Here is a 24581-nt window from a genome sequence, read left to right on the forward strand (position 1 = left end):
GTGTTTGTGAGTGAGTGTATGTGTGGTGTGAAAGTGTATGTGTGTGTGAGTGAGTGTATGTGTGTGTGTTTGAATGAGTGAGTGTGTATGTGTGTGTTTGTGAGTGAGTGTATGTGTGTGTGAGTGGGTGTATGTGTGTGTGTGTGTGTTTGAATGAGTGAGTGTGTATGTGTGTGTTTGTGAGTGTATGTGTGGTGTGAAAGTGTGTGTGTGACTATGTATGTATGTGTGTGTTTGAATGAGTATGTATGTGTATGTGTGTATTTGAATGAGTGAGTGTGTATGTGTGTGTTTGAATGAGTGAGTGTGTATGTGTGTGTTTATGAGTGAGTGTATGTGTGGTGTGAAAGTGTGTGTGTGTGTGTGTGAGTGAGTGTATGTGACTGTATGTATATATGTGTGTGTTTGAATGAGTGTGTATGTATGTGTGGTGTGAAAGTGTGTGTGAGTGTATGTGTGTATTTGAATGAGTGAGTGTGTATGTGTGTGTTTGAATGAGTGTGTATGTATGTGTTTATGAGTGAGTGTATGTGTGGTGTGAAAGTGTGTGTGTGTGAGTGAGTGTATGTGACTATGTATGTATGTGTGTGTTTGAATGAGTGAGTGTGTATGTGTGTGTTTATGAGTGAGTGTATGTGTGGTGTGAAAGTGTGTGTGTGTGTGTGAGTGAGTGTATGTGACTATGTATGTATGTGTGTGTTTGAATGAGTGTGTGTTTGTGAGTAAGTGTGTATGTGTGTGTTTGAATGAGTGTGTATGTATGTGTGTGTTTATGAGTGAGTGTATGTGTGGTGTGAAAGTGTGTGTGTGAGTGAGTGTATGTGACTATGTATGTATGTGTGTGTTTGAATGAGTGTGTGTTTGTGAGTAAGTGTGTATGTGTGGTGTGAAAGTGTGTGTGTGTGAGTGTGAAAGTGTGTGTGTGTGTGTATGTGTATGTGTGTGTATGTATGTGTGTGTTTGAATGTGTGTGTTTGTGAGTAAGTGTGTATGTGTGGTGTGAAAGTGTGTGTGAGTGAGTGAGTGTGAAAGTGTGTTGTGTAAGTGTGTGTGTGTGTGTGTGTGAGTGAGTGTGAAAGTGAGTGTGTGTGTGAGTGAGTGAGTGTGAAAGTGAGTGTGTGTGTGTGTGGTGTGAAAGTGTGTGTGTGTGTGAGTGAGTGAGTGTGAAAGTGTGTGTGTGTGTGTGTGTGTGTGTGTGCTCATAGCATACACATGATTGTCTTACAGCAACAGCGTTCAGAGACTCACTTCCAGTTGTGTTTGTGTTGGTATAGTAGCTTATAATCAGTGTTGCGCATATAAATGAGCTCGTGTTCATCAGACGACAGCGAGGAGCAGTGCTCATGGGTAATCAGGAACTAGGACGTTGAACCTGTGGTGTGGTCTCTGAGAGGAGCAGAGGATTGTGGGTAAGCAGCTCAAGGCCTCTCCAGGAACCAGATCTCGTTGTGTCGATTGGCTGCCGCTGGGTTGGTGTATCCCGCCACGATGAAGGAGTCGTTAACGCAGTCGCCCGGAGACTCCAGAGCCTCGGCCAGACCGCTGATCTCATTAATGATGGACAGCTCGTTAGTGGCGCCCGCGAAGGCCCTGAAACACACGCCTGCCGAGTCACATGACTTGCTTGTAGGGGTGCAACGGATCGCAGTTGATCCCACGGTTCGGCACGCATTAATCTCTGCTTGTAATTTGTGTATTTGTTCTTATTTTATTACTGACTGTCCACTTGTTTTTAATAATGTTTGAACTTTATCAGTTAGGCTAGTAGTTTTTGATGTGATATTGAAGAACTTCAAGTGAACTTTAAGTAATAAATGAAAAGCAAAGTCCCCCCTCCCCCTCCTATATATATATATATATATTAAAACACTTGTTTTTTTTTGTTTTTTTGCTAATCCGAAAAACATCCGATCCATGTCTCAAAAACCGCCCATGATCGAACCGTGAGTTCTGTGACCCGTCGCACCGCTAGCTGGAGTGTAGTGGAGATTGTTGAGTGACTGTTTCACACCTGCTGTAGACGACAGTGTCGGGCCACTGCTCGATGACGATCTCGGGGTCGCGGGGTCGCGGCGGGTCGCCCTGGTGCATCATGGGAAGGTAATACGCCACAGTGACGGCCCGGGACAGAGTGGTGTGCGTCTCATCGGTGCGGACCACCGTCACGATGGGAATGGTCATGCCCAGATAGCTCCCTGTGGAGGCAGACAGCGGAGCGTTAGGCTGTGGAGAGAGTAAAGGTTAGCTTGGGTCAGAGGTCACGCACCTGCTGTGTTCTGCTGGCAGATGAATCTCATGATCTTCATGAAGCCGTAGCAGATGCTCTGCTCATACGTGTCCTCGTGAACCGTGATGCAGGCCCAGTGCGCTTTCTCATAGCGCCGCTTCTCGTACACCACCTCCCCACACTACAACACACACACCAGAACATCAGGGCACCAGGGTCACCGCGGGACAGAGGAAGAGGCTCCTCGTGTCAGTGGGCATAGATGAGCACATGCACTTAAAGGGATAGGTCACCCTAAAATTACTATTCTCAAAATAGCAGAACAAAGACATTTGTACAGGTTTGGAACAACATGAGAGAGTAAATGACAGAATTTTCATTTCCAGGTGAGCTATCCCAACTATCCCTTTGGTGCTTTTTGACCGAAACATTTTACATTATTTAAAAAAAAAAAAAAATTATGTTTTATTTCATTGGAATGGTACGAAACTTGGTAAAGGTTTTGGCACTTGCTGTGTGAACACACAAAATCATAGACATGATCTGAACAGCTTTAATGGTCCTGAATAAAATAGTCCCACTTGTGCTCCTCGCGGTCTGAAACGAGCGCATTGGAAATGAATGTTTGATGAGTGTCCTCTAGTGGAAGCGTTTGGTACTGCAGCCGAACACACTCACTGAAAGATCATTTTTTGAACACAACTTGGTTTGAATTTCGCACAGTTTTAGAGTAAAACGTGATTTTAAAAATGAATATTTCATAGAAAAATTTAAAATAGTATTTAAATTTTCAGGTCTATGCTCAAAAAGTGAATAAATGGATTATGAATACAGCGTAAATATAATTTAGTACCATAAAATAAAACAAAAAACATTATCGAACTAAATATAGTGCATTCATTTCATAGAAATAAAAAAATTATTTCAGTCGTTTTTGACGGACACGCAAAGAGCACCAGAGGGTTAATAGTCTATTTTGTAGATGCATTTGTTATGTAATAATTTGACATAGTCCTATTTGTCAAATACTTCAATTGAATCAGTTTGAACCGTTCTCATATCTCATGATCTGACGCTTGTGTGTTCGATGTTGATTTGACATTTACATTTATGCATTTAGCGGACACTTTTATCCAAACTGACTTACATTGCATTCATGCATTTAAAGTAGCACATATTTCATCAATTCATGCGTTCCCTGGAAATCAAACCCATGAGCTGCTGTACATTAGAGTTACAGTGATGTATTTGATCATAAAGAGTAAATTCTCTTCCCGAACACATGTTAATAACTGAACCCGTCCCTGTGTTAAATGATCCAGATGTGATTCATGTTTCACCTTTTGCAGTATTTTCTTACAGAACTCATCAGTATCTGCAGAGGCAATAAACACGTTAAATAAGAACACACTTTTGATCTGACATTTGATGCATTTCATAATATTCACTTTTTCCACCCACTTGCATTTTTGCCTTAAGCTTTCGTTAGTTTCTGACCTGGATGGAAAGTGTCAATCAGTGAAAGTGGGTGGAGTTTAATGGTTTCAGCACCCAGTCCATCTTCATCATCCTCATTCATGCAGGTGTATTTGATCACATGTATTATTCATATTGGTTGTTTTCATCCACCTATCTTATGCACATTTTGGGATATAAAAAAAACTGTGATTGGATAACTGGAGTAACCAGTGGACCAATGGCGTCGCAGCATCTCTAATGCTGGTTTGGTGTTTCTGAAAGTGTGTGATGAGAATGATTTGGTGTAATTCCCTCCAGAAGCGTCTCACACACACGAGTGTGTTCCCGAACACCAGCATCCGAACGCCAGAGAACATGACAGCGTTTACTGTGTTTCGTCTGACGCTCAGAGACACACTCGCTCATGATGGAGGAGAAACAGCACGACTGCAGACACTTACACTTTTATTACTGATATTTTCCCAGGAAGTGATGATTTTGTTCTCTTGAACACATGGGATGGAAACACTGCGTTATTCGTAATTGTATTATGCCATATTCCAGTTTTGGCATAAGTTAAATTCACAATGGTATCACGTGACGTTACACATCTGCTGAATTCACAGATGTCACTGTTTACAGTTGTTTCTCTGAGGTTTTTGAGCAGTGTTTTGTTCTTCTGCGGTACGTACCTTCTCCTTGCGTGTGAGGAGTGTGTAAGGAACCTGCTCCCGTGTGTGTGTGCCGTCGTTATTGCTGGTGATCTGCTGGATGGGTTCGGCCATGTCTGTGAATCGAGGAGCAGACGGACATTATGTTTGTGTACTCAAGCGGTAGTTTGATAAGCAAGTGAAGCTAGTTTCTAAATGTTTCTTGATCATCAGATCATCATATTAGAGTGATTTCTGAAGGATCATGTGACACTGAAGACTGGAGTAATGATGCTGAAAATTCAGCTTTGATCACAGGAATAAATTACACTTTACTATATATTCACATAGAAAACATCTGATTTACATTATGATGTTTCACTGTTGTACTGTATTTATCCTGTAGTGTTGCTGAAATGGCACAGTGTGTATGAGGCGTCAGTGTTTGAGCAGCTCGTCTGAACAGCGGGACACTAATGAGCAGCGACAGCAGACACTTCAGTGCACTTCACTAACCCCGCTAGATTTATTTATCATGATGTGAACAGATGAGGTGTGTGTGTGTGTGTGTGTGTGTGTAAAACACTGTTGTTCAGATCCCTGCACTATAAGGCTTGACTTTAGGCAAGGCACTTTATTTGTAGAGCACGTTTAAAACAGCCACTGATGACCAAAGTGCTGTACAATCCAAACAACAAAACACGCAAACACATAAACACACAGGAACACACACACACATTCATAAAATTACATTGAACCAAAAGCCAGAGAGAAAAAATAAGTCTTTAGTGAGGATTTAAAGCTATCAACATTGGAAGACGGCCTTAAGTGATCCGGCAAATCATCCCACAGGCGTGGAGCGGGAACAGGAAGGCACGTCACCCTTTAACCTCCATCTAGATCGTGGCTCAGTCCGCATCACCCTGTCTGAAGACCGTAAGGGCTGAGAGCATTTCCGGTGGAGAAGATGTGTAGTGTAGTGAGGAGGCTGGCCATTTAACCCCTTATACACATACAACAACACCTTAACTTAACACGGTTCTCGACCGGCAACCAGTGAAGCGAAGCCAGAACAGGCCAAGTGTGTTCCCTCTTTCTAGTTCCCGTAAGAAGCCGGCAGCGGTGTGTGCAGGTTGTAAGCGGGATAAGGAGGACTTAGCCACACCAAGGTACAGTGAGTTACAATAATCCAGCCTGGAGGAAATAAATGCATAAATCACTGTCTTTCAATCACGCTTTCAATTTCGCATTGGATCAGAGATGATGATAACTACTCTTCACCGCTGAATTGATTTGTTTGTTGAATTTAAGGCCGTTATCAAAAATCAATCGCAATTTTTGGCATGAGAATTCCCAGATGGTTATTTATCTGTATAATAGAAGCTGGTGGTCCAAAAACTACAATTTCAGTTTTAGATTCATTCAATGTTAGGAAATTGGCAGCCAGCCAGCATCTTCCCTCCTCGAGACAGTTCAACACAGTGTGTATGTCATAACTGATCGTTCACAAAGACCCGCCCCCTTTAGTTACTGTTGCTATGTCCGACACGCCACGCCTCTCTCACACAGTGAACGAGCAGAGAGGACACTGACAACACAGGACACACAGGACACACCAGGGTACTTTTGATATGAAACAAAGTCTCACCTTTCAAATTTGGTCATTTTTTTAAAGAAATTTAAACAATAAATACAGTTTTGTGGCTCTTTAATGTGTCGTGACAGATCGCTCAGTTAAAGCGTCTCGTGAACCCATCATCTCTTCCTTCTAGTTCATTTATAGCATCAAATAAACATGAATGAACATCAGAAGGAATGTTGTTTTAACCGCGGAAAGATGTCAGTAAAATCACATTCAAATCCTCCAACGTTAATCTACTAACTCTCCTGACTGCGGATTCGGCGGATTATGATTGGTCAGATCGCCTGTCAATCAAGCTCCCTGCGAAGGGTCAGTTATCCCCATTTTTCAAAGGGAGGTACACCTGGGTGTCATCCGCATAAAAATAGTATGGAATGTTATGCTTTCGGAAAATCAAGCCTAAAGGGAGCAAATACAGCGAAAACGCCAGCGGGCCCAAAACAGACCCCTGAGGTACACCACACGTTAGGAGTTGGTGAGTGTTAAGACCCTCTGATCTACAGCTCTGACAGGAGAATCTGCTGTGAATAAACCAAAAGCTCTGAGTCTTCATACTTCATTCACAAGTGTTTCTGCATTATAGGCCTGTCGCCAATATTGACTAATCCTCTAATCGTGGTTGTTCGATCTACTCTCAAAAATAACCGCAGTAATTCTGCAGTTTAAAAAAAAAACAAAGATTTGAATTTGAATGCCTTTATTGTCATTGCATTTAAGAACAACGAGATTATAGGGCCACTGTAGTAAGGTGCATCATTATAACACATACAGTATATAAACGTCATCTCACAACATATTCATTGCAAACATACACACATCGAGTACATCTCACTCATCATTCATACCAAACCCTCTCTCATCTTTCCTGCAAGCACAGCCTAACCATAACACAAGTCTTCCTTTGTACGAATTTAAGGTTTGTATGTTTAATCGGTGTGCATTATTTTATAATCATATAAATAGTGATTTTCATATGGGCCCATTTTATTATAATATCTTAATATATTATATATGATTCCTGGAAGAAATCACGTATTAGGCTTCCACTGCAAGTCACATAAAATCAAATTAAATCGTCAATCTCAATTATTTGTATGATGATTAATCATCAGCACAAAATTCATGACTAATTCATCTCTAGGTCAGTGCTAATTTATAAATATAATATTCATAATATCATTCCTGTTGCTTCATAATGTATTAGTACGTGTAGAAATGAACATTAACCTAGATTAATAAAAGTTTGTTTTATTAAGCTATTACTGCGTTTTGACTGTGTTGTGTTATGACTGTGTGTTATGACTGTGTTGTGTTATGACTGTGTTGTGTTATGATTGTGTGTTGTGACAGTGTTGTGTTATGATTGTGTGTTATGACTGTGTTGTGTTGTGACTGTGTTGTGACAGTGTTGTGTTGTGACAGTGTTGTGTTGTGACAGTGTTGTGTTGTGACAGTGTTGTGTTGTGACTGAGTTGTGTTGTGACTGTGTTGTGACAGTGTTGTGTTGTGACTGTGTTGTGACAGTGTTGTGTTGTGACTGTGTTGTATTGTGACTGAGTTGTGTTATGACTGTTGTGTTATGACTGTGTTGTGTTATGACTGTTGTGTTATGACTGTTGTGTCTGTGTTGTGACTGTGTTGTGTTGTGACTGTGTTGTGTTGTGACTGTTGTGTTGTGACTGAGTTATGACTGAGTTGTGTTATGACTGTTGTGTTATGACTGAGTTATGACTGAGTTGTGTTATGACTGTGTTGTGTTATGACTGTTGTGTTGTGACTGTTGTGTTGTGACTGTGTTGTGTTATGACAGTGTTGTGTTATGACAGTGTTGTGTTGTGACAGTGTTGTGTTGTGACTGTGTTGTGTTGTGACTGTTGTGTTGTGACTGTTGTGTTGTGACTGAGTTGTGTTATGACTGTTGTGTTGTGACAGTGTTGTGTTGTGACTGAGTTATGACTGAGTTGTGTTATGACTGAGTTGTGTTATGACTGAGTTGTGTTATGACTGAGTTGTGTTATGACTGAGTTGTGTTATGACTGAGTTGTGTTATGACTGAGTTGTGTTATGACTGGGTTATGACTGTGTTGTGTTGTGACAGTGTTGCGTTGTGACTGAGTTGTGTTATGACTGAGTTGTGTTATGACTGTGTTATGACTGTGTTGTGACTGTGTTGTGACTGAGTTGTGTTATGACTGGGTTATGACTGTGTTGTGTTGTGACAGTGTTGCGTTGTGACTGAGTTGTGTTATGACTGAGTTGTGTTATGACTGGGTTATGACTGTGTTGTGACTGTGTTGTGACTGTTGTGTTGTGACTGTTGTGTTGTGACTGAGTTGTGTTATGACTGTTGTGTTGTGACAGTGTTGCGTTGTGACTGAGTTATGACTGAGTTGTGTTATGACTGTTGTGTTGTGACAGTGTTGCGTTGTGACTGAGTTATGACTGAGTTATGTTATGACTGTTGTGTTTTGACTGAGTTGTGTTATGACTGAGTTGTGTTATGACTGAGTTGTGTTATGACTGAGTTGTGTTATGACTGAGTTGTGTTATGACTGAGTTGTGTTATGACTGAGTTGTGTTATGACTGGGTTATGACTGTGTTGTGTTGTGACAGTGTTGCGTTGTGACTGAGTTGTGTTATGACTGAGTTGTGTTATGACTGGGTTATGACTGTGTTGTGACTGTGTTGTGACTGAGTTGTGTTATGACTGAGTTGTGTTATGACTGGGTTATGACTGAGTTGTGTTATGACTGAGTTGTGTTATGACTGTTGTGTTATGACTGAGTTGTGTTATGACTGAGTTGTGTTATGACTGAGTTGTGTTATGACTGTGTTGTGTTATGACTGTTGTGTTGTGACTGTTGTGTTGTGACTGTGTTGTGACTGTGTTGTGTTGTGACAGTGTTGTGTTGTGACAGTGTTGTGTTGTGACTGTGTTGTGTTGTGACTGTTGTGTTGTGACTGAGTTGTGTTATGACTGTTGTGTTGTGACAGTGTTGTGTTGTGACTGAGTTATGACTGAGTTATGTTATGACTGTTGTGTTTTGACTGAGTTGTGTTATGACTGAGTTGTGTTATGACTGAGTTGTGTTATGACTGAGTTGTGTTATGACTGAGTTGTGTTATGACTGTGTTGTGTTGTGACAGTGTTGCGTTGTGACTGAGTTGTGTTATGACTGAGTTGTGTTATGACTGGGTTATGACTGGGTTATGACTGTGTTGTGACTGTGTTGTGACTGAGTTGTGTTATGACTGGGTTATGACTGTGTTGTGTTGTGACAGTGTTGCGTTGTGACTGAGTTGTGTTATGACTGGGTTATGACTGTGTTGTGACTGTGTTGTGTTGTGACTGTTGTGTTGTGACTGAGTTGTGTTATGACTGTTGTGTTGTGACAGTGTTGCGTTGTGACTGAGTTATGACTGAGTTGTGTTATGACTGTTGTGTTGTGACAGTGTTGCGTTGTGACTGAGTTATGTTATGACTGTTGTGTTTTGACTGAGTTGTGTTATGACTGAGTTGTGTTATGACTGAGTTGTGTTATGACTGAGTTGTGTTATGACTGAGTTGTGTTATGACTGGGTTGTGTTATGACTGGGTTGTGTTATGACTGGGTTGTGTTATGACTGGGTTATGACTGTGTTGTGTTGTGACAGTGTTGCGTTGTGACTGAGTTGTGTTATGACTGAGTTGTGTTATGACTGGGTTATGACTGTGTTGTGACTGTGTTGTGTTATGACTGAGTTGTGTTATGACTGGGTTATGACTGTGTTGTGACTGTGTTATGACTGAGTTGTGTTATGACTGAGTTGTGTTATGACTGAGTTGTGTTATGACTGAGTTGTGTTATGACTGAGTTGTGTTATGACTGGGTTGTGTTATGACTGGGTTATGACTGTGTTGTGTTGTGACAGTGTTGCGTTGTGACTGAGTTGTGTTATGACTGAGTTGTGTTATGACTGGGTTATGACTGTGTTGTGACTGTGTTGTGACTGTGTTGTGACAGTGTTGTGTTGTGACTGAGTTATGACTGTGTTGTGTTGTGACAGTGTTGTGACAGAGTTAGTATCTTTTCTACTCTCTGCCATCATTAGGTCAGAACTGTGCTGGAAACGGCAGGAACACATGATAGAGCGATCGATACGGTCTTCTGTTTGAACTGGACCAGTGAGTCTCTTACTGTAATATCATGTCTGCTCTTCACGTGTACCGCGGTATAAAGCGCTTTACTGGACTGGATTTAGAAAGGCCTGGTCTGGATAATCTCTGCGATCTCGGCACACAAACACACATCACCTGATTACACGTCAAACACAAACCCTTCACAAAGCCCTGAGTGTTCAGCAGGACGCTCATGATGAAGTGGAGTATAATGTGCTTTATAAACTCTCTGTGTCTGATATGGAGAACAGAGTCCTGTGATAATCTGCTGAACTGGGTCAGGACGGCCCGCCTGCAGCCCCAGTGAATCATGGGAAATCCTCCCTGCCTCAGTCACGCAAATCTGCTGGATTCATTAGAGGAAGAGCTCAGATCATGTCAGACACAACAGTGTTTTCATGCTCCGCTTCCGTGTGTGTCTTCATGACTAGCGGAGAGAAAACATGTTGGTTTGATCTATTAACGTCTGTAGATTTCAGTCTTTAAAGGCGGTGAGTTTGAGTCATAAATCTCCACTTCAACCGCTTCACACACACCAGACTTTACACTTTTATTCATATCTATATTCTGAAGGTTTGTTTATATATCATTCCCCTGATTTACACATTTAACTTCTAAAACATGGTGAAAATGTATGCGTTTTGTATCTGTCGACCGTATTTTCTGATTTATGGAGTGATAAAAAAAGGGAAAACTCTGTAAAAACTTTTAATATGTCAACAAAATCAAACAAGAATTATGAGGCTGGCTTTATCCAATGTTCACATTTCTGTTCTGGAAGTTAGAGCTAATAGTCGGCGAGAAGTTGACCAAGATTTTATTAGTCGGTTATGCCAAGTTCACACTGCACGACTTTAGCCCCGATTTGTGCAAAATCGCTGACAAATGCGCGAGATCAGAGGCAAATCTGGACCTGAATATCTGGACCGGTCTGCGATCCACAATCCTGCTGTGGAAATGAGTTCTGACTGAAACTTACGTCGGCGATGACCTACAGCCAATGAGAGCGCATGACACAGGGCAGTGGGAAGTTATTAGTTATAGACCAGAATAAGATATATTTACAATTATAAGCAGAAATAAAGCACAAACATTTGCTTGACCAGCCGCACATTGGAAAATGTATGTATTTATTAACCTCCAACTCTCTCCCTGCGTCTCCCCAACAATTCCCTCCATCTTTTTTCCTTCTCCTTCTCGCTGTAAATCAGTGCGCAGACCATTTAACAATTCCGTTTCCACGCACGCGTTTGAGATCTGCAGGACCAGCGGTGATCAACGCGAGATCATTCATCGACCTCAAATATGGCTTACATGAACGACTAGAAACACTTTTAGTCGGGCAGCCCTATTGGAAATGTATGCAAATACATTTATTACAAGTTACAAATACAAGTATTTAATTAGATAATTTACTTATTTAAACAGCATTTTCAGGGTAAACTTGTAACACACAATAATTGTCTTAATGTCCTGTGATTAATCAACTAGGGAAGTGTGGTGATGTGATGTCTGTCTCTTTAAATGCTCAGGATTGATTCTGATTGGCTGTCAGTGTTTTTATCGTTCATCAACTGAAAGTGTTTCCAGCCTTATCGTTATAGTTATAGTTGTGGTGTGAACTCTGCTGTTCTCATAGAATTATTACAACTTTATAGCTATAGTAGGCGTCTTTGGTGTGAACATTTTTCCTCAAGAATTGCAAGATATAAATTGATAATTGCCTTGATTTTTATTATTTTATTAATCCGTGGCGGAAACAAGCTTCCATACAACAGCTGGTGATCGCAGTTCTGCTCTGCTAAATGCGTCGAGGAGTGTGTTATCAGTTTTATTTACACTTTACAGCCTGTGTGTGTGTGAGAGAGAGAGAGAGAGAGAGAGAGCCGCCTAGTGAGCTCCCTATCTAGGCTAGACCGCTTCAGTCGCGCTGCTGAGGGGAATGACCGTTAAACAGGCGCGAAACGCTCCTCCGTGAAGTTCGTTCACTCGCTGTGTGTGTGTGTGTGTGTTTACCTGTGGGCACCTCCACCTGGTGTCCTCGCGCCACATCTCTCCAGTAGCGCAGGAGTCTCCCCTGGTCCTCCTGGTCGTCCTGCTCCTCCTCGGGACTGTCTGACAGCTGGTCCTCCGACATGGACTCCAGGTCCTCCAGTGTGATCATATCATCCCCACCGCCGCCTCCGTTCATCCGACACCCGCCGCGATCCATCGCCCGACCAGTCGATAACGAGCCCGCGCGATCGTGTTCAGAAGCGCCCTCACACACTCTTCACCTGCGGTCGGTCACACGGATTTCACCGTCATGTCCGTGAACCGGAGCACAGGATATTTAACGTTAGTCGCTAATCTCGCGTTATTAACGGCGCTCAGTTCGTACGTGTTGTTTTGCAGGGGCGAGAGTCGTGACTTTTTTAAGGGCGGGCTGACTCCTGGTCACGTGACCGCATAAGCCCCGCCCCCTCGCGCAGGATCATATACATTCATCACTCAGCGCTCATATCTAAACATCTAACCGTCATAACGACGAGTAAAGATTATATGTATCCAAAATAATGATCTTAATGTGTGTTGGTAGTATGACAGAGCAACAGTCACTGATGGATAGATTCTGTAATGCCCACAAATGCTTTAATGGGCCTTGATTTAAATGTACTTTACTTTATGGAAGCCCTTTTCCGCCACAGACATTCTGCTCTGGTTAATCTTATCTGTGATATTAAAAGTAATGGTTATGACAAAGTTAAAATTATGACATAAGTTATAATTGACAATTTGACATACTGAGGCGAGATTAAGATTATGAGATTAAAAAGTCGAAATTAAAGTAGTAATAATTGTCATAATTTCGACTTCTGTGATAGTTATGATTTACAAAAGCATGATTTTTTTTTCCTTATAAGGTGGAAATGGGCTTCCATTGGATTAATGTCCTGATTTTGATATATTTATTTAGTGTGTGTGTGTGAGAGAGAGTGAGAGAGAGAGAGAGAGTGCATGTGTGTGAGAGATAAAGAGAGTGTGTGTGTGTGTGTGTGTGTGTTTCATATAAGCTTCATTCACTATCTAATATAATGTATTAGGCCTTGAACTGCTGCTTGAGTTTGTCTGGTTTGAATAGAGATTTTCAGCTGAAAGTTCACGATTATTCCAAATCTGGATCACAGCTTTAGTCTGGAATGAGACATGAAAACACTTTATACTGCACAACACATCATCAGAGTTACAGCAGAAATGAGCAGAAATATGATCAGACTGAGTCTCGACAGCATCAGTGAGAGCGTCACACACTCGATCAGTTTAACAGCGTTCGTCTCTCAGCCTTTATCTGATGGTGGTCACCGTATGTGCTTTATTACCAGCTCAGTTTGGCTCTCGGATGTCCTGCATGTTATATAGCCTAGCCTTTTATTCCTGCAGCGAACACAGAAAACACTAACACATTTATTTCTAATTTAGTTCCTTTTAAAACTGTTTACACGCATTTTTAATGTGTCTGAAAGAGTCTCTTCTGCTCACCAAGGCTGCATTTATTTGATCAACAATACAGTAAAAACAGTGAAATATTATTATAATAATAAACAGCGGTTTTCTATGTGAATGATCACACAAATAAATTACACTTTACAGTATAAAGCTGAATTTTCAGCATCATTACTCCAGTCTTCAGTGTCACATGATCCTTCAGAAATCACTCTAATATGATTATTTGATGCTCAAGAAACATTTATGATTATTATCAGTGTTAAACTGCTTAATATTTGTGTGGAAACTGATAGATTTTATTTTTCAGGATTCTTTGATTAATAGAAAGTTCTAAAGAACATGATACAGCAATCTTTAATAAATGTCTCATTATCTCACTTTGTAACTTTATCTGACATTTTTGTCCTTGATTAAAATAATTCCTTTTTTAAAGAAAATTTTAATGAAACTTTTCAATTCTAGTGTATGTACATTAATATTTATTTTCATAGTTACATTTTGAAGAGAATAATAGCCTACAGAATATGTATAGCAAAAAAAAGAATAAAGTGCAGAAAATGTTAAATAGTCTGAGGTGAAGCTTCTAGTAAATGATGAATCAGATGCTCTGAGAGATGAAGGCTGATTTGTGTTGTTGGTTGAATGAGCTGAGTGTAATGAGTAAATCATATTTCTATGACATTTAATCAATTAGAGTATCTTGATTACTTGATTGTGTTCGTCCTGTATTGGTGATCGGGGATGTTTGGGTTTGATGTTTGGAGGTGATCAGAAAAATATCCTGAAAGATTGAATGTACATTTTCACAGCAGGGCAGCGAACGCTATTACAGCGAGGATGAAAGATAAAGGTGTAAATACAAAGTGTCGTGATTGTGGGTTGAAAAGAGTCTGTGGGCTCCATTGTGCTGCTGAAATGATTTTCACATGTTCTGCTCGCTCTGGCCTGTTTTGCTTGCAGGTTTTAGAGAAGTTTACGTCCCGTCTGACCCAGATGAGGCTGCTGAATCACCGTGACCTCCACTCCCTCACAAAGTACCAGATCATTCTGGCCCGAGAACAGTTCAGACGTAACCCACCGCCACACGTCCAGGTACAGCAGACACCACTGCACTGAACCGACTCACTGAACCAATTCACTACACTGAACAGACTCACTGAACCCGACTCACTGCACTGAACCGACACCACTGAACTGACTCACTGAACCGATTCACTACACTGAACCGACACCACTGCACTGAACTGACTCACTGCATTAAACCAACTCACTGCACTAACTGACTCACTGAACCAACTCACTGCACTGAACCGACTCACTGAACTGACTCACCGAACCAATTCACTACACTGAACCAACTCACTGCACTGAACCGACTCACTGGTCTAAACCGACTTGCTGCACTGAACCGACTCACTGCACTGAACCGACTCACTGCTCTAAACCGACTCACTGCACTGAACCGACTCACTGGTCTAAACCGACTCACTGCACTGAACCGACTCACTGGTCTAAACCGACTCACTGCACTGAACCAATTCACTGCACTGAACCGACTCACTGCACTGAACCGACTCACTGCACTGAACCGACTCACTGGTCTAAACCGACTCACTGCACTGAACCGACTCACTGCTTTAAACCGACTCACTGGTCTAAACCGACTCACTGCACTGAACCAATTCACTGCACTGAACCGACTCACTGCACTGAACCGACTCACTGCACTGAACCGACTCACTGGTCTAAACCGACTCACTGCACTGAACCGACTCACTGCTTTAAACCGACTCACTGGTCTAAACCGACTCACTGCACTGAACCGACTCACTGGTCTAAACCGACTCACTGCACTGAACCGACTCACTGGTCTAAACCGTCTCACTGCACTGAACCGACTCACTGAACTGACTCACCGAACCAATTCACTACACTGAACCAACTCACTGCACTGAACCGACTCACTGGTCTAAACCGACTTGCTGCACTGAACCGACTCACTGCACTGAACCGACTCACTGCTCTAAACCGACTCACTGCACTGAACCGACTCACTGGTCTAAACCGACTCACTGCACTGAACCGACTCACTGGTCTAAACCGACTCACTGCACTGAACCAATTCACTGCACTGAACCGACTCACTGCACTGAACCGACTCACTGCACTGAACCGACTCACTGGTCTAAACCGACTCACTGCACTGAACCGACTCACTGCTTTAAACCGACTCACTGGTCTAAACCGACTCACTGCACTGAACCGACTCACTGGTCTAAACCGTCTCACTGCACTGAACCGACTCACTGGTCTAAACCGACTCACTGCACTGAACCGACTCACTGGTCTAAACCGACTCACTGGTCTAAACCGACTCACTGCACTGAACCGACTCACTGCTTTAAACCGACTCACTGGTCTAAACCGACTCACTGCACTGAACCGACTCACTGGTCTAAACCGACTCACTGGTCTAAACCGACTCACTGCACTGAACCGACTCACTGCACTGAACCGACTCACTGCACTGAACCGACTCACTGGTCTAAACCGACTCACTGCACTGAACCTCACTGCTTCAGTCCGTCACACTGCAGTGAACTGTAGATCTGAACAGTGAACTGTAGATGAGTGTGTGTTCTGTCCTCAGGGGCCGCAGCAGGGGCCGATCGAGGGCGACTTCGCTCTCTGCATCAGTCTGTATCATGGCTATGAGTTACTGCAGCAGATGGGCATCAGATCGCTCTTCCTCTTCATTCAGAACATCTTCTGTGGACCCAAAGGTGCTCGTATACTCCTACACTGGTGCTGGTTTGCTGCTGCTGCTCCTCTCACCATGAGGGTTTGTTGTTTTCTCAGAGTCGTCTCGAGCGAGGAACGAGCTTCAGAGGAGCCCCGTCTTCATGGAGCTCTACAGGGAAATGGAGACCATGTTCTCCACATCTAGCCGAGGTGATTAATACTCTTCACTCAGTTACTCATCGTTTATTTATTTACTTATTGTTATTGAGCGTGTTACTTGGAAGTTTGTGTAAGACAAATCTGCGCGGAGTCATCATGATATATTAAATACAGCGTATAGCGCAGAATCTGCTCATATCTGGCTTGCCTGAACATGACCGTCACTACGCAATAAATAACGGCACGCTTGTTCATCTGCAGTGAAGCAATAGCGAAGATTAAAAAGCATTTGGTGAACAGAAAAGACATTCATTTCCAACATACTACATTTATTTTGATGTTCTTTGTACTGTATTGATCGGTCCACTTAAAACACAGTTTTGGTGATGAGGATGAAAGAGGAAGAGGAGATGCTGGATGACAGGATTTAGTTTGAATAAGAAATGAATGAATGAAATCCAAATTTATATATTTTAAATGTGTGTATATATATATGGCCGGTAACTTAAAAATGTAGTAGCCAAATTGGCCGGTGGGTGAAAGAGTTAATCTGAAGCCCTATGGGTAAACGACGCCTGATGTTCCTGATGTTCATGAGCGAGTGTTTCATCCGCAGGGCCTCAAGAGCCGTACGTCTACAGTCACCCCAAACTGCAGAAGCTGGACGAGGTGGTGCTCCAGCACTTCCTGTCACGGGCCGAGAGCTCAGGTGAGGTCATCCCGTCACCGGCGTGACCCCTGAACTGGGGGACGGGTCAGTGTTGTTCAGTGTGTGTGTGTGTGTGTGTGTGTCTCGCTGTGGCTGATGATTGTGTGATCGGGACAGACTCGACGGCGGCCGCTGAGGTCGGCACACGCGTCATGATCTTCTCGTCCTTCCGCGAGAGCGTGCAGGAGATCGCAGAGATGCTGAACCGCCATCAGCCGCTGGTGAAGGTCATGACCTTCATGGGTCAGGCGTCCGCCGGGAAAGGGGTTCGAGGATTCACGCAGAAAGAACAGCTGGAGGTATCAGTACTGATCATCATATTAGAGCACTCTGGGCGCGTCCTGAACGGGAAGAGCCTCTTAAACGGTGTGTGTTTAGGTTGTGCGTCGGTTCCGCGAGGGCGGCTTCAACACGCTGGTGTCCACGTGTGTCGGCGAGGAGGGCCTGGACATCGGAGAGGTGGATCTCATCGTGTGTTTCGATGCTCAGAAGAGTCCGATCCGTCTGGTCCAGCGCATGGGCCGCACGGGACGCCGGAGACAGGGACGGATCGTGGTCATTCTGGCCGAGGGCCGAGAGGAGCGAGTGAGTGAAGCTGCAGGAGAAAAGAAACGCTTTTGTCCACGTTCATCTGTGTTCAGTGTGATGTTGCCAAAGTACTGGAGTTGGACTGTTTGAAATATGAGTCCTGGAAAGCCCTTGAAGACAGACACACTTATGAAGAGGCTCTTGAAAAGTGCTTGACTTATTTAAATACAATATATATATGAAATTTAATTTTTCCGAAAAAAACACAAATACAATCTTTTCACGCCCATCTATTAAACCCCCATTAGATACGGTATTCCAAACAATTCTAATGTAAAATATTATTTATTGAACAATAATAGCCATTATAAACTTTGTATTTAATATATATTATTAAATACGTTGTAAGTTGTACTTTGGATGCCTTATATCTGTAAGGTGAGTTTTAAAAATCCTGAAGATATTGTTTGATTAGTGAGATCTCTGATTGTTGTCCTTGAAAACCAAAAAAGTAGAGCTTGAAAAGTCCTGGAATTTCATTTTACAGTTTCTGTACGAACCCTGAGCGCTCCAGTTCTCCTCTATATCAGTGTCAGTGTTTCTGAACTCACTGTATCTCGAGGTTCTTCCGGGAACGAACACGTCACAATATTCCTCATTATAATAATTCATGCGCAGAATAAAGGGGCGGGGCCTGGTTGAGCTAGTTAGTAGTGTGTTAAACTGGCGATTATGGAGAGGGGCGGGGCATTTCCCAAACACACTCGAAGCGCTCGACCAATCACAACACACTGCTCCAGCTGACCAATCAGAGCACAGTGTGCTTTTCAGGAGGAGGGGCTTCATAGAGACAGGAAGTAAACAGAGCGTTACTGACAGACTGGGAAGAGAGGAGCCGCAACAATGGAGAATATGAGGAAAATAATCAACATTCAAGTTCTAGTAGAGCCAAACACCTCATCAAGAGCATAATGTGGCCTCTTTAGCATTTCATAGCATTAAAAACCTCTCGCTCTCTTGCAGACGTATAACCAGAGCCAGAGCAACCGGCGCAGCATAAACAAGAGCATCATGGGAAACAAGCACAGTTTCCAGATGTTTCCTCACAGTCCCCGTATGCTGCCGGCGGGCGTCACTCCGACGCTCCACAAGATGCTCATCAGCGTCGGTCAGTTCGAGCAGAAGGAGGCCGGCCGGCGCTCCTCGAGGGGTCTTCGCTCATCGCTGAGTCTTCAGACGGCGGGTACGGCGGGCGCTCGCAGTGTGTGTTCAAGAGTCACACATGAGTCTCTCTGGATCTGAGTGTTAACCTCACAGAAGTTTGTTTGGTTTATGGTTGAAGCATGAAAACACTGTGAGCTAACATGAGCTAACAATGAACAATTGTATTTTTACTAACGTTTAACCTTCATCCTTCCCTCGCACTCTGTAACACATCTTTCCCTCGCGGGTCAAATGACCTGAAGCCATAAAATTTAACTTTTGAGTCCAGAAAGCTTATTTTATTTCATTTTGATATTTTTTCTATTTTTTAATGCAATTATTTTGGAGATTTTTATTTTATTTTATTTACCTTTAAATTACTAGATTTGATTAATAAACAACAAATAAATAGTAATTTAAGCACATTCCTCACATTCTTTCAACTTAAATTCAAAATAACTCACAATTTCATGCATAACTCTTTTATTTCAGCTCAAATATCTTACATTGGGTGTCTTTGTCGACCTCTTGTGGAAAAATATAATATATAAGATGATATTTCATGACTCTAGATGGCCTTATAGCTCTTCCTTAGCTCTGGAGTAAGTGAGCTGTTCCTCTGGGTCCTAAAGTCAGTTGCTCTTCAGTGTGCGTTCAGAAACTCATGTACACATTATTAAATAATTTTGGTGAAGTTTTAGCATTTTTAGTTTGAATTTTGAGCATTTTTATGTTTTTCTATGTGAACTGAAACATTCCTCGCATTTGAATTGATGAACACTCAATTTTTAAACATTTTTGAAAAATGAGTTTCGGTCAGAATGACCCGAGGGAAGGATTGGCCAGCATCTCTTGTGTCCCGCAGGAGGAGAGCAGGCGTGTGTGAAGGACGAGGGGTTTCTGAGCGCAGCTGAAGAGGTCGTGTGGAGGTCAACCATGAGGCTGGGAGAGGATGAAGCTCAGCCGGTGTTCAGACCGGCGTCTCTGCTGACCCTCAGTGACCCGCCGTCAGAGCAGGTGAACATCAGCGCTGTGTTTCACTGCCAACATCAGTGTGTTCACGGCTCTGATGAACAACACCACCTCGGCCTGACTTTAAGATTTATGTGTTTGACTCGCAGCTTTAACATTAAAGGAGTCGCTCACTTCAGAACTGAAATCTCCTGATGATTTACTCTCCTCCTCGTCATCCGAGATGTTCATGTGTTTCTTTCTTCAGTGGGAAAGAAATGCAGGTTTTTGAGGAAAACACTCCAGGATGTTTCTCCATATAGTGGACTAGATCAGACTCTTATTCCTCGGCTGGATCGTGTCGAGACTTTGAAGCTGCACTGAAACTCACATCTGGACCTTCGACCCGTTGGACCCCATTGAAGACACTATATGGAGAAACATCCTGGAGTGTTTTCCTCAAAAACCTGCATTTCTTCTCCACTGAAGAAAGAAACACATGAACATCTCGGATGACGAGGAGGAGAGTAAATCATCAGGAGATTTTAATTCTGAAGTGAAGTAATGCTTTAACTAATAACCTTAATGTGATTCATATTTATCAGTTCTGTTTGACTGCATCACTTCTGCATCACATGAGGTTTATTAGTTCTCATCCAAATGGATGGAAATTTCAAATACAATTCAAATGCATAAATCTTAAATTTCGTCCTGAATGTTGTGTGTGTGTGTGTGTGTGCAGGAGCCGAGTGTTTCGGGGCCTGAATGTTGTGTGTGTGTTTATTGTGTGTGTGTGTGTGTGTGTGTGTGTGTGTGCCGGAGCCGAGTGTTTCGGGGCCTGAATGTTGTGTGTGTGTTTATTGTGTGTGTGTTTATTGTGTGTGTGTGTGTGTGTGTGTGTGTGTGTGTGTGTGTGTGTGTGTGTGTGCAGGAGCCGAGTGTTTCGGGGCCTGAATGTTGTGTGTATGTTTATTGTGTGTGTGTGTGTGTGTGTGTGTGTGTGTGCAGGAGCCGAGTGTTTCGGGGCCTGAATGTTGTGTGTGTGTTTATTGTGTGTGTGTGTGTGTGTGTGTGTGTGTGTGTGTGCCGGAGCCGAGTGTTTCGGGGCCTGAATGTTGTGTGTGTGTTTATTGTGTGTGTGTTTATTGTGTGTGTGTGTGTGTGTGTGTGTGTGTGTGTGTGTGTGTGTGTGTGTGTGCAGGAGCCGAGTGTTTCGGGGCCTGAATGTTGTGTGTATGTTTAGTGTGTGTGTGTGTGTGTGTGTGTGTGTGTGTGTGTGTGTGTGTGCCGGAGCCGAGTGTTTCGGGGCCTGAATGTTGTGTGTGTGTTTATTGTGTGTGTGTGTGTGTGTGTGTGTGCAGGAGCCGAGTGTTTCGGGGCCTGAATGTTGTGTGTGTGTGTGTGTGTGCAGGAGCCGAGTGTTTCGGGGCCCGTCAGAGAGCTGTCCCTGTGGGAGTGGAGGCACTGGCAGAACCGGCCGCTTCACACACACAGTGTCGGACATTCAGAACGATGCCTTCATTTCACCGACATCATGGAGCTGATCGACAGACTGAGGCAGGAGGAGCAGGTGAGCGCTCACCAGTGGTGGAATGTAACGAAGTAAAAATACTTCGTTACTTACTTAAGTACATTTTTCACGTATCTGTACTTTACTTAAGTACAATCAATAGTGCATACTTTTGACATTTACTTCGTTACTTTTTGCAGCAATTATTATACTTTCTACTCCACTACATTTCTACAACGTTTCGTTACATTTTCGTTACATTTTCTGATCATCAACCAACATGGATTGAAAAAAATCTCCATGTTTTCGGTGCTGACGCGTTCATGTGACGTAACTGTGGCGCTGCCAATAAAGCACCTAAAAGCTGTCACAAAGAACCGGCAAAAGTAATGATTATGAATAGCCTATGTAAAATATAACAAGGAGACATTTTAATTGATGCTGACGCGCGATCTTTGCAGTGAACGCGCCAGAGAGAAATGCACATTTCATACGGATTACATGCAGAGAACAGTCTGTTTTCTTTTGTTTTGAATTGTTCTGTTTAAAAGTACACATTTCAAGCTTTATATATATATATATAGTATTTTAGTGCCGCTTTCAGAGCGCTCACGTGCGTAATGGAGAACTGACACGTCCGTAACATTGTTTTTTCCTCATAAATGTGAACACAAAAAATAAAATGAATATTTTAAGTTCTGTGGAGAGCCAACCCTTCTTCATCCGGTGGGTATATTACTTTTGGTTTGCGCAGTGAAATTCACAGAATTACTAAAAAGTAAAAAATATTTTGCCACCTAAAAGTTAAAGATTTTTTTTGTGTCACGTCCGTTACGGATTTATATTTCCCTCATATTAAATATAAAACGCATGTGTCTGTAGACTAGTATTTTTCTAATGTCTGGACTTCTTTATTAAGGGAGTATGGATATATAAACAGTTTCAATTGGTATTTGAGAATTTACATTTCAAGATTTACATTTCAAGTTTTTACTGCAATTGTCACGTCTTTAACGCTGGGATTGCCCAATCTTAAAGAATTTATCCAGGTCTAGGTATTGTATAATGTTAACTTCAAATAAGGGGTGTGTCGCGATTCTGCCTTCTCACACTCACACCGCGACACAGGTTCGTGGATCCAAGTGTCGCGATTTCGGTTTCATATTGCATATTGTTACAGCCCTAATTATTAGAATATAGACATTAAGAGAATAAATTGTTATGAAAGTACTTTTACTTTTAATACTTAAAGTACATTTAAAATCAGGTACTTTTTACTTTTTACTTAAGTAGGGTTTTCATTGTGGTACTTTTACTTTTACTAAAGTAAATATGTCTCTGTTTATTTGTACTTTTACTTAAGTACTGAGATTCAGTACTTCCTCCACCACTGGCGCTCACACACACACACACACACACACACACACACACTCTCGCGCATCTTGTGTCCTGATACGGATCTCAGAGTCTTAGTTGTCAAGGTGAAGAGTGTTTGAACTCTTGCTTCGTGTCTCAGTGTCTCTTCTGCCCATTAGCTGAATTGATTTTCAGAAATGTTTATATTTCATGAGTCTCTAAGGAAGAGAACAGGAGTGTGTGGACGGCAGGTTTCCTCTCGACTCGGCTGTCAGACGCAGCTGGAGCGAAACACCAGAACACAATCATGCTAGAAAATCAAAGCTGTGTCTGAACAAGTTCTTCAAAATCAGACGTTAAGCTTCCAATGAGATTTTGATTTGGTGCCGAAACAAAAACACCAACGTTTATATTCATTTCTGTCACAATATCCCTGAACAGCGACCAGATACAGAAGCCTCAACCATAATGGACTTTATCTGGACAATAACTTTATGCTAGATCTGCTGTAAAGCCTAAACGATCTCTGTTACTGTAATCTCCTGTTATCACTGTAAAGCTGCTGTGATCTATATTGTTAAAGCGCTGTATAGATGAAGGAGGCGTGACTTTACATAATGTGTTTTGTCAAGATTACAAAAAAACTTGATTATGAGTATTTTACACTGAATGAAACCTAATTGATGATGATTAGTAAAAGATGTAATGGGAGAAAGGCGATGGACGTGTGTGTGTGTGTGTGTGTGTGTGTGTGTGTGTGTGTGACGTCAGAGAGAGAGTGGTGTCATCAGTTCTATACATGCGCTCTTATGTAACGCTTCTGGGAACAGTTGCATAAGCGCTGGAAGTGGGTCGTCTGAGTGACCTACATCTCCTCCCGACTCCGGGTTCTCCTGCTCGGCTTCAGTCTGTCTGAACAGCGGCTGAAGAGGCGCATCGGCGCCGCGCAGAACAAGATCCGCTCGAGTGCTTCTGTAACTAGTCTCTCTAAGAGGCTCATTTTTCAGATAATGTGTTGAACAGTTATTATACTGATGCTTCATGACTACATCGTGTGAGTCAGAATCACAAAAAGCATCTGTTGTCTTCAGCCCGTTTCACATGATGTGTCACATGATGACCTTATGATGTTAAGCACTAGTTTATGTTTTATATTTAGAATATTAAAGCTTCAGTTGCAGTTGATATAGCTGTATCATAACTAGATGCAGAAGCAGGACGTCACGTGTTTGAATGGTTACGAACTAGTCACTGACAGACTGTTGATCAGTCACATGACCCTCTCAGACTCTCATCAGCCAATAGCACAGAGTCATTCTTTCACTCGTTAATGGATAAAATAGAGCATTTGAATAAATATTGTGAAAATAAGTTCATTAAAGATGTTTTATGTGCATCTCGTTTGGCCATTATAATGAATAGGTTTGATTTACATGACCTTTATCATTTAGCAGTTGCTTTTATCTTATTATTATATATCGGCATCAAATCAGAATAGTTTTATTTTTATATTATATTTATTTAATATGTTTGTTACGCACACACACATACATACATACACGCGCATATATATATATATATATATATATATATATATATATATATATATATTTAAATTTATATAAAATGTATACATTTATATATAAATGTATTTTTTATATATAAATATATAAATGTATTTATATATTTATATATATATATATATATATATATATATATATATATACACATACATGCATGCATGCATACATACATACGTACGTGTGTGTGTGTGTGTTTTTATTTATATTTATATATTTC

General features: G+C 42.0%; 2 protein-coding genes and 1 long non-coding RNA gene across 4 annotated transcripts in view; 1 reads left to right on the plus strand and 2 right to left on the minus strand.

Moving 5' to 3' along the window:
• LOC311071685 overlaps positions 1-24581 on the minus strand; it is a 307177-nt gene that overhangs the window by 61149 nt on the left and 221447 nt on the right. The window lies entirely within an intron of this gene.
• fancm (FA complementation group M) overlaps positions 1-24581 on the plus strand; it is a 41738-nt gene that overhangs the window by 6371 nt on the left and 10786 nt on the right. For both annotated transcript variants that reach the window (XM_084096134.1, XM_084096135.1), the window contains exons 5-13: positions 14584-14715; positions 16274-16406; positions 16483-16575; positions 17141-17233; positions 17351-17532; positions 17612-17818; positions 18785-19004; positions 19830-19981; positions 21327-21485. In XM_084096134.1, the coding sequence (XP_083952260.1) occupies positions 14584-14715; positions 16274-16406; positions 16483-16575; positions 17141-17233; positions 17351-17532; positions 17612-17818; positions 18785-19004; positions 19830-19981; positions 21327-21485 (1371 nt within the window). The remainder of the gene's footprint in view (positions 1-14583; positions 14716-16273; positions 16407-16482; positions 16576-17140; positions 17234-17350; positions 17533-17611; positions 17819-18784; positions 19005-19829; positions 19982-21326; positions 21486-24581) is intronic.
• On the minus strand, positions 1205-12501 carry soul3 (heme-binding protein soul3). The gene is made up of 5 exons (XM_084096161.1): positions 12154-12501; positions 4378-4472; positions 2267-2408; positions 2012-2195; positions 1205-1590 (listed from the first exon to the last, which is right to left on the minus strand). Exons 1-5 carry the CDS (start codon positions 12347-12349, stop codon positions 1419-1421), a joined length of 789 nt encoding a protein of 262 aa, XP_083952287.1. The 5' UTR covers positions 12350-12501; the 3' UTR covers positions 1205-1418.

The sequence above is a fragment of the Abramis brama genome, assembly GCF_963993115.1.
Source record: "Abramis brama genome assembly, chromosome: 21".
Lineage (NCBI taxonomy): Eukaryota > Metazoa > Chordata > Actinopteri > Cypriniformes > Leuciscidae > Abramis > Abramis brama.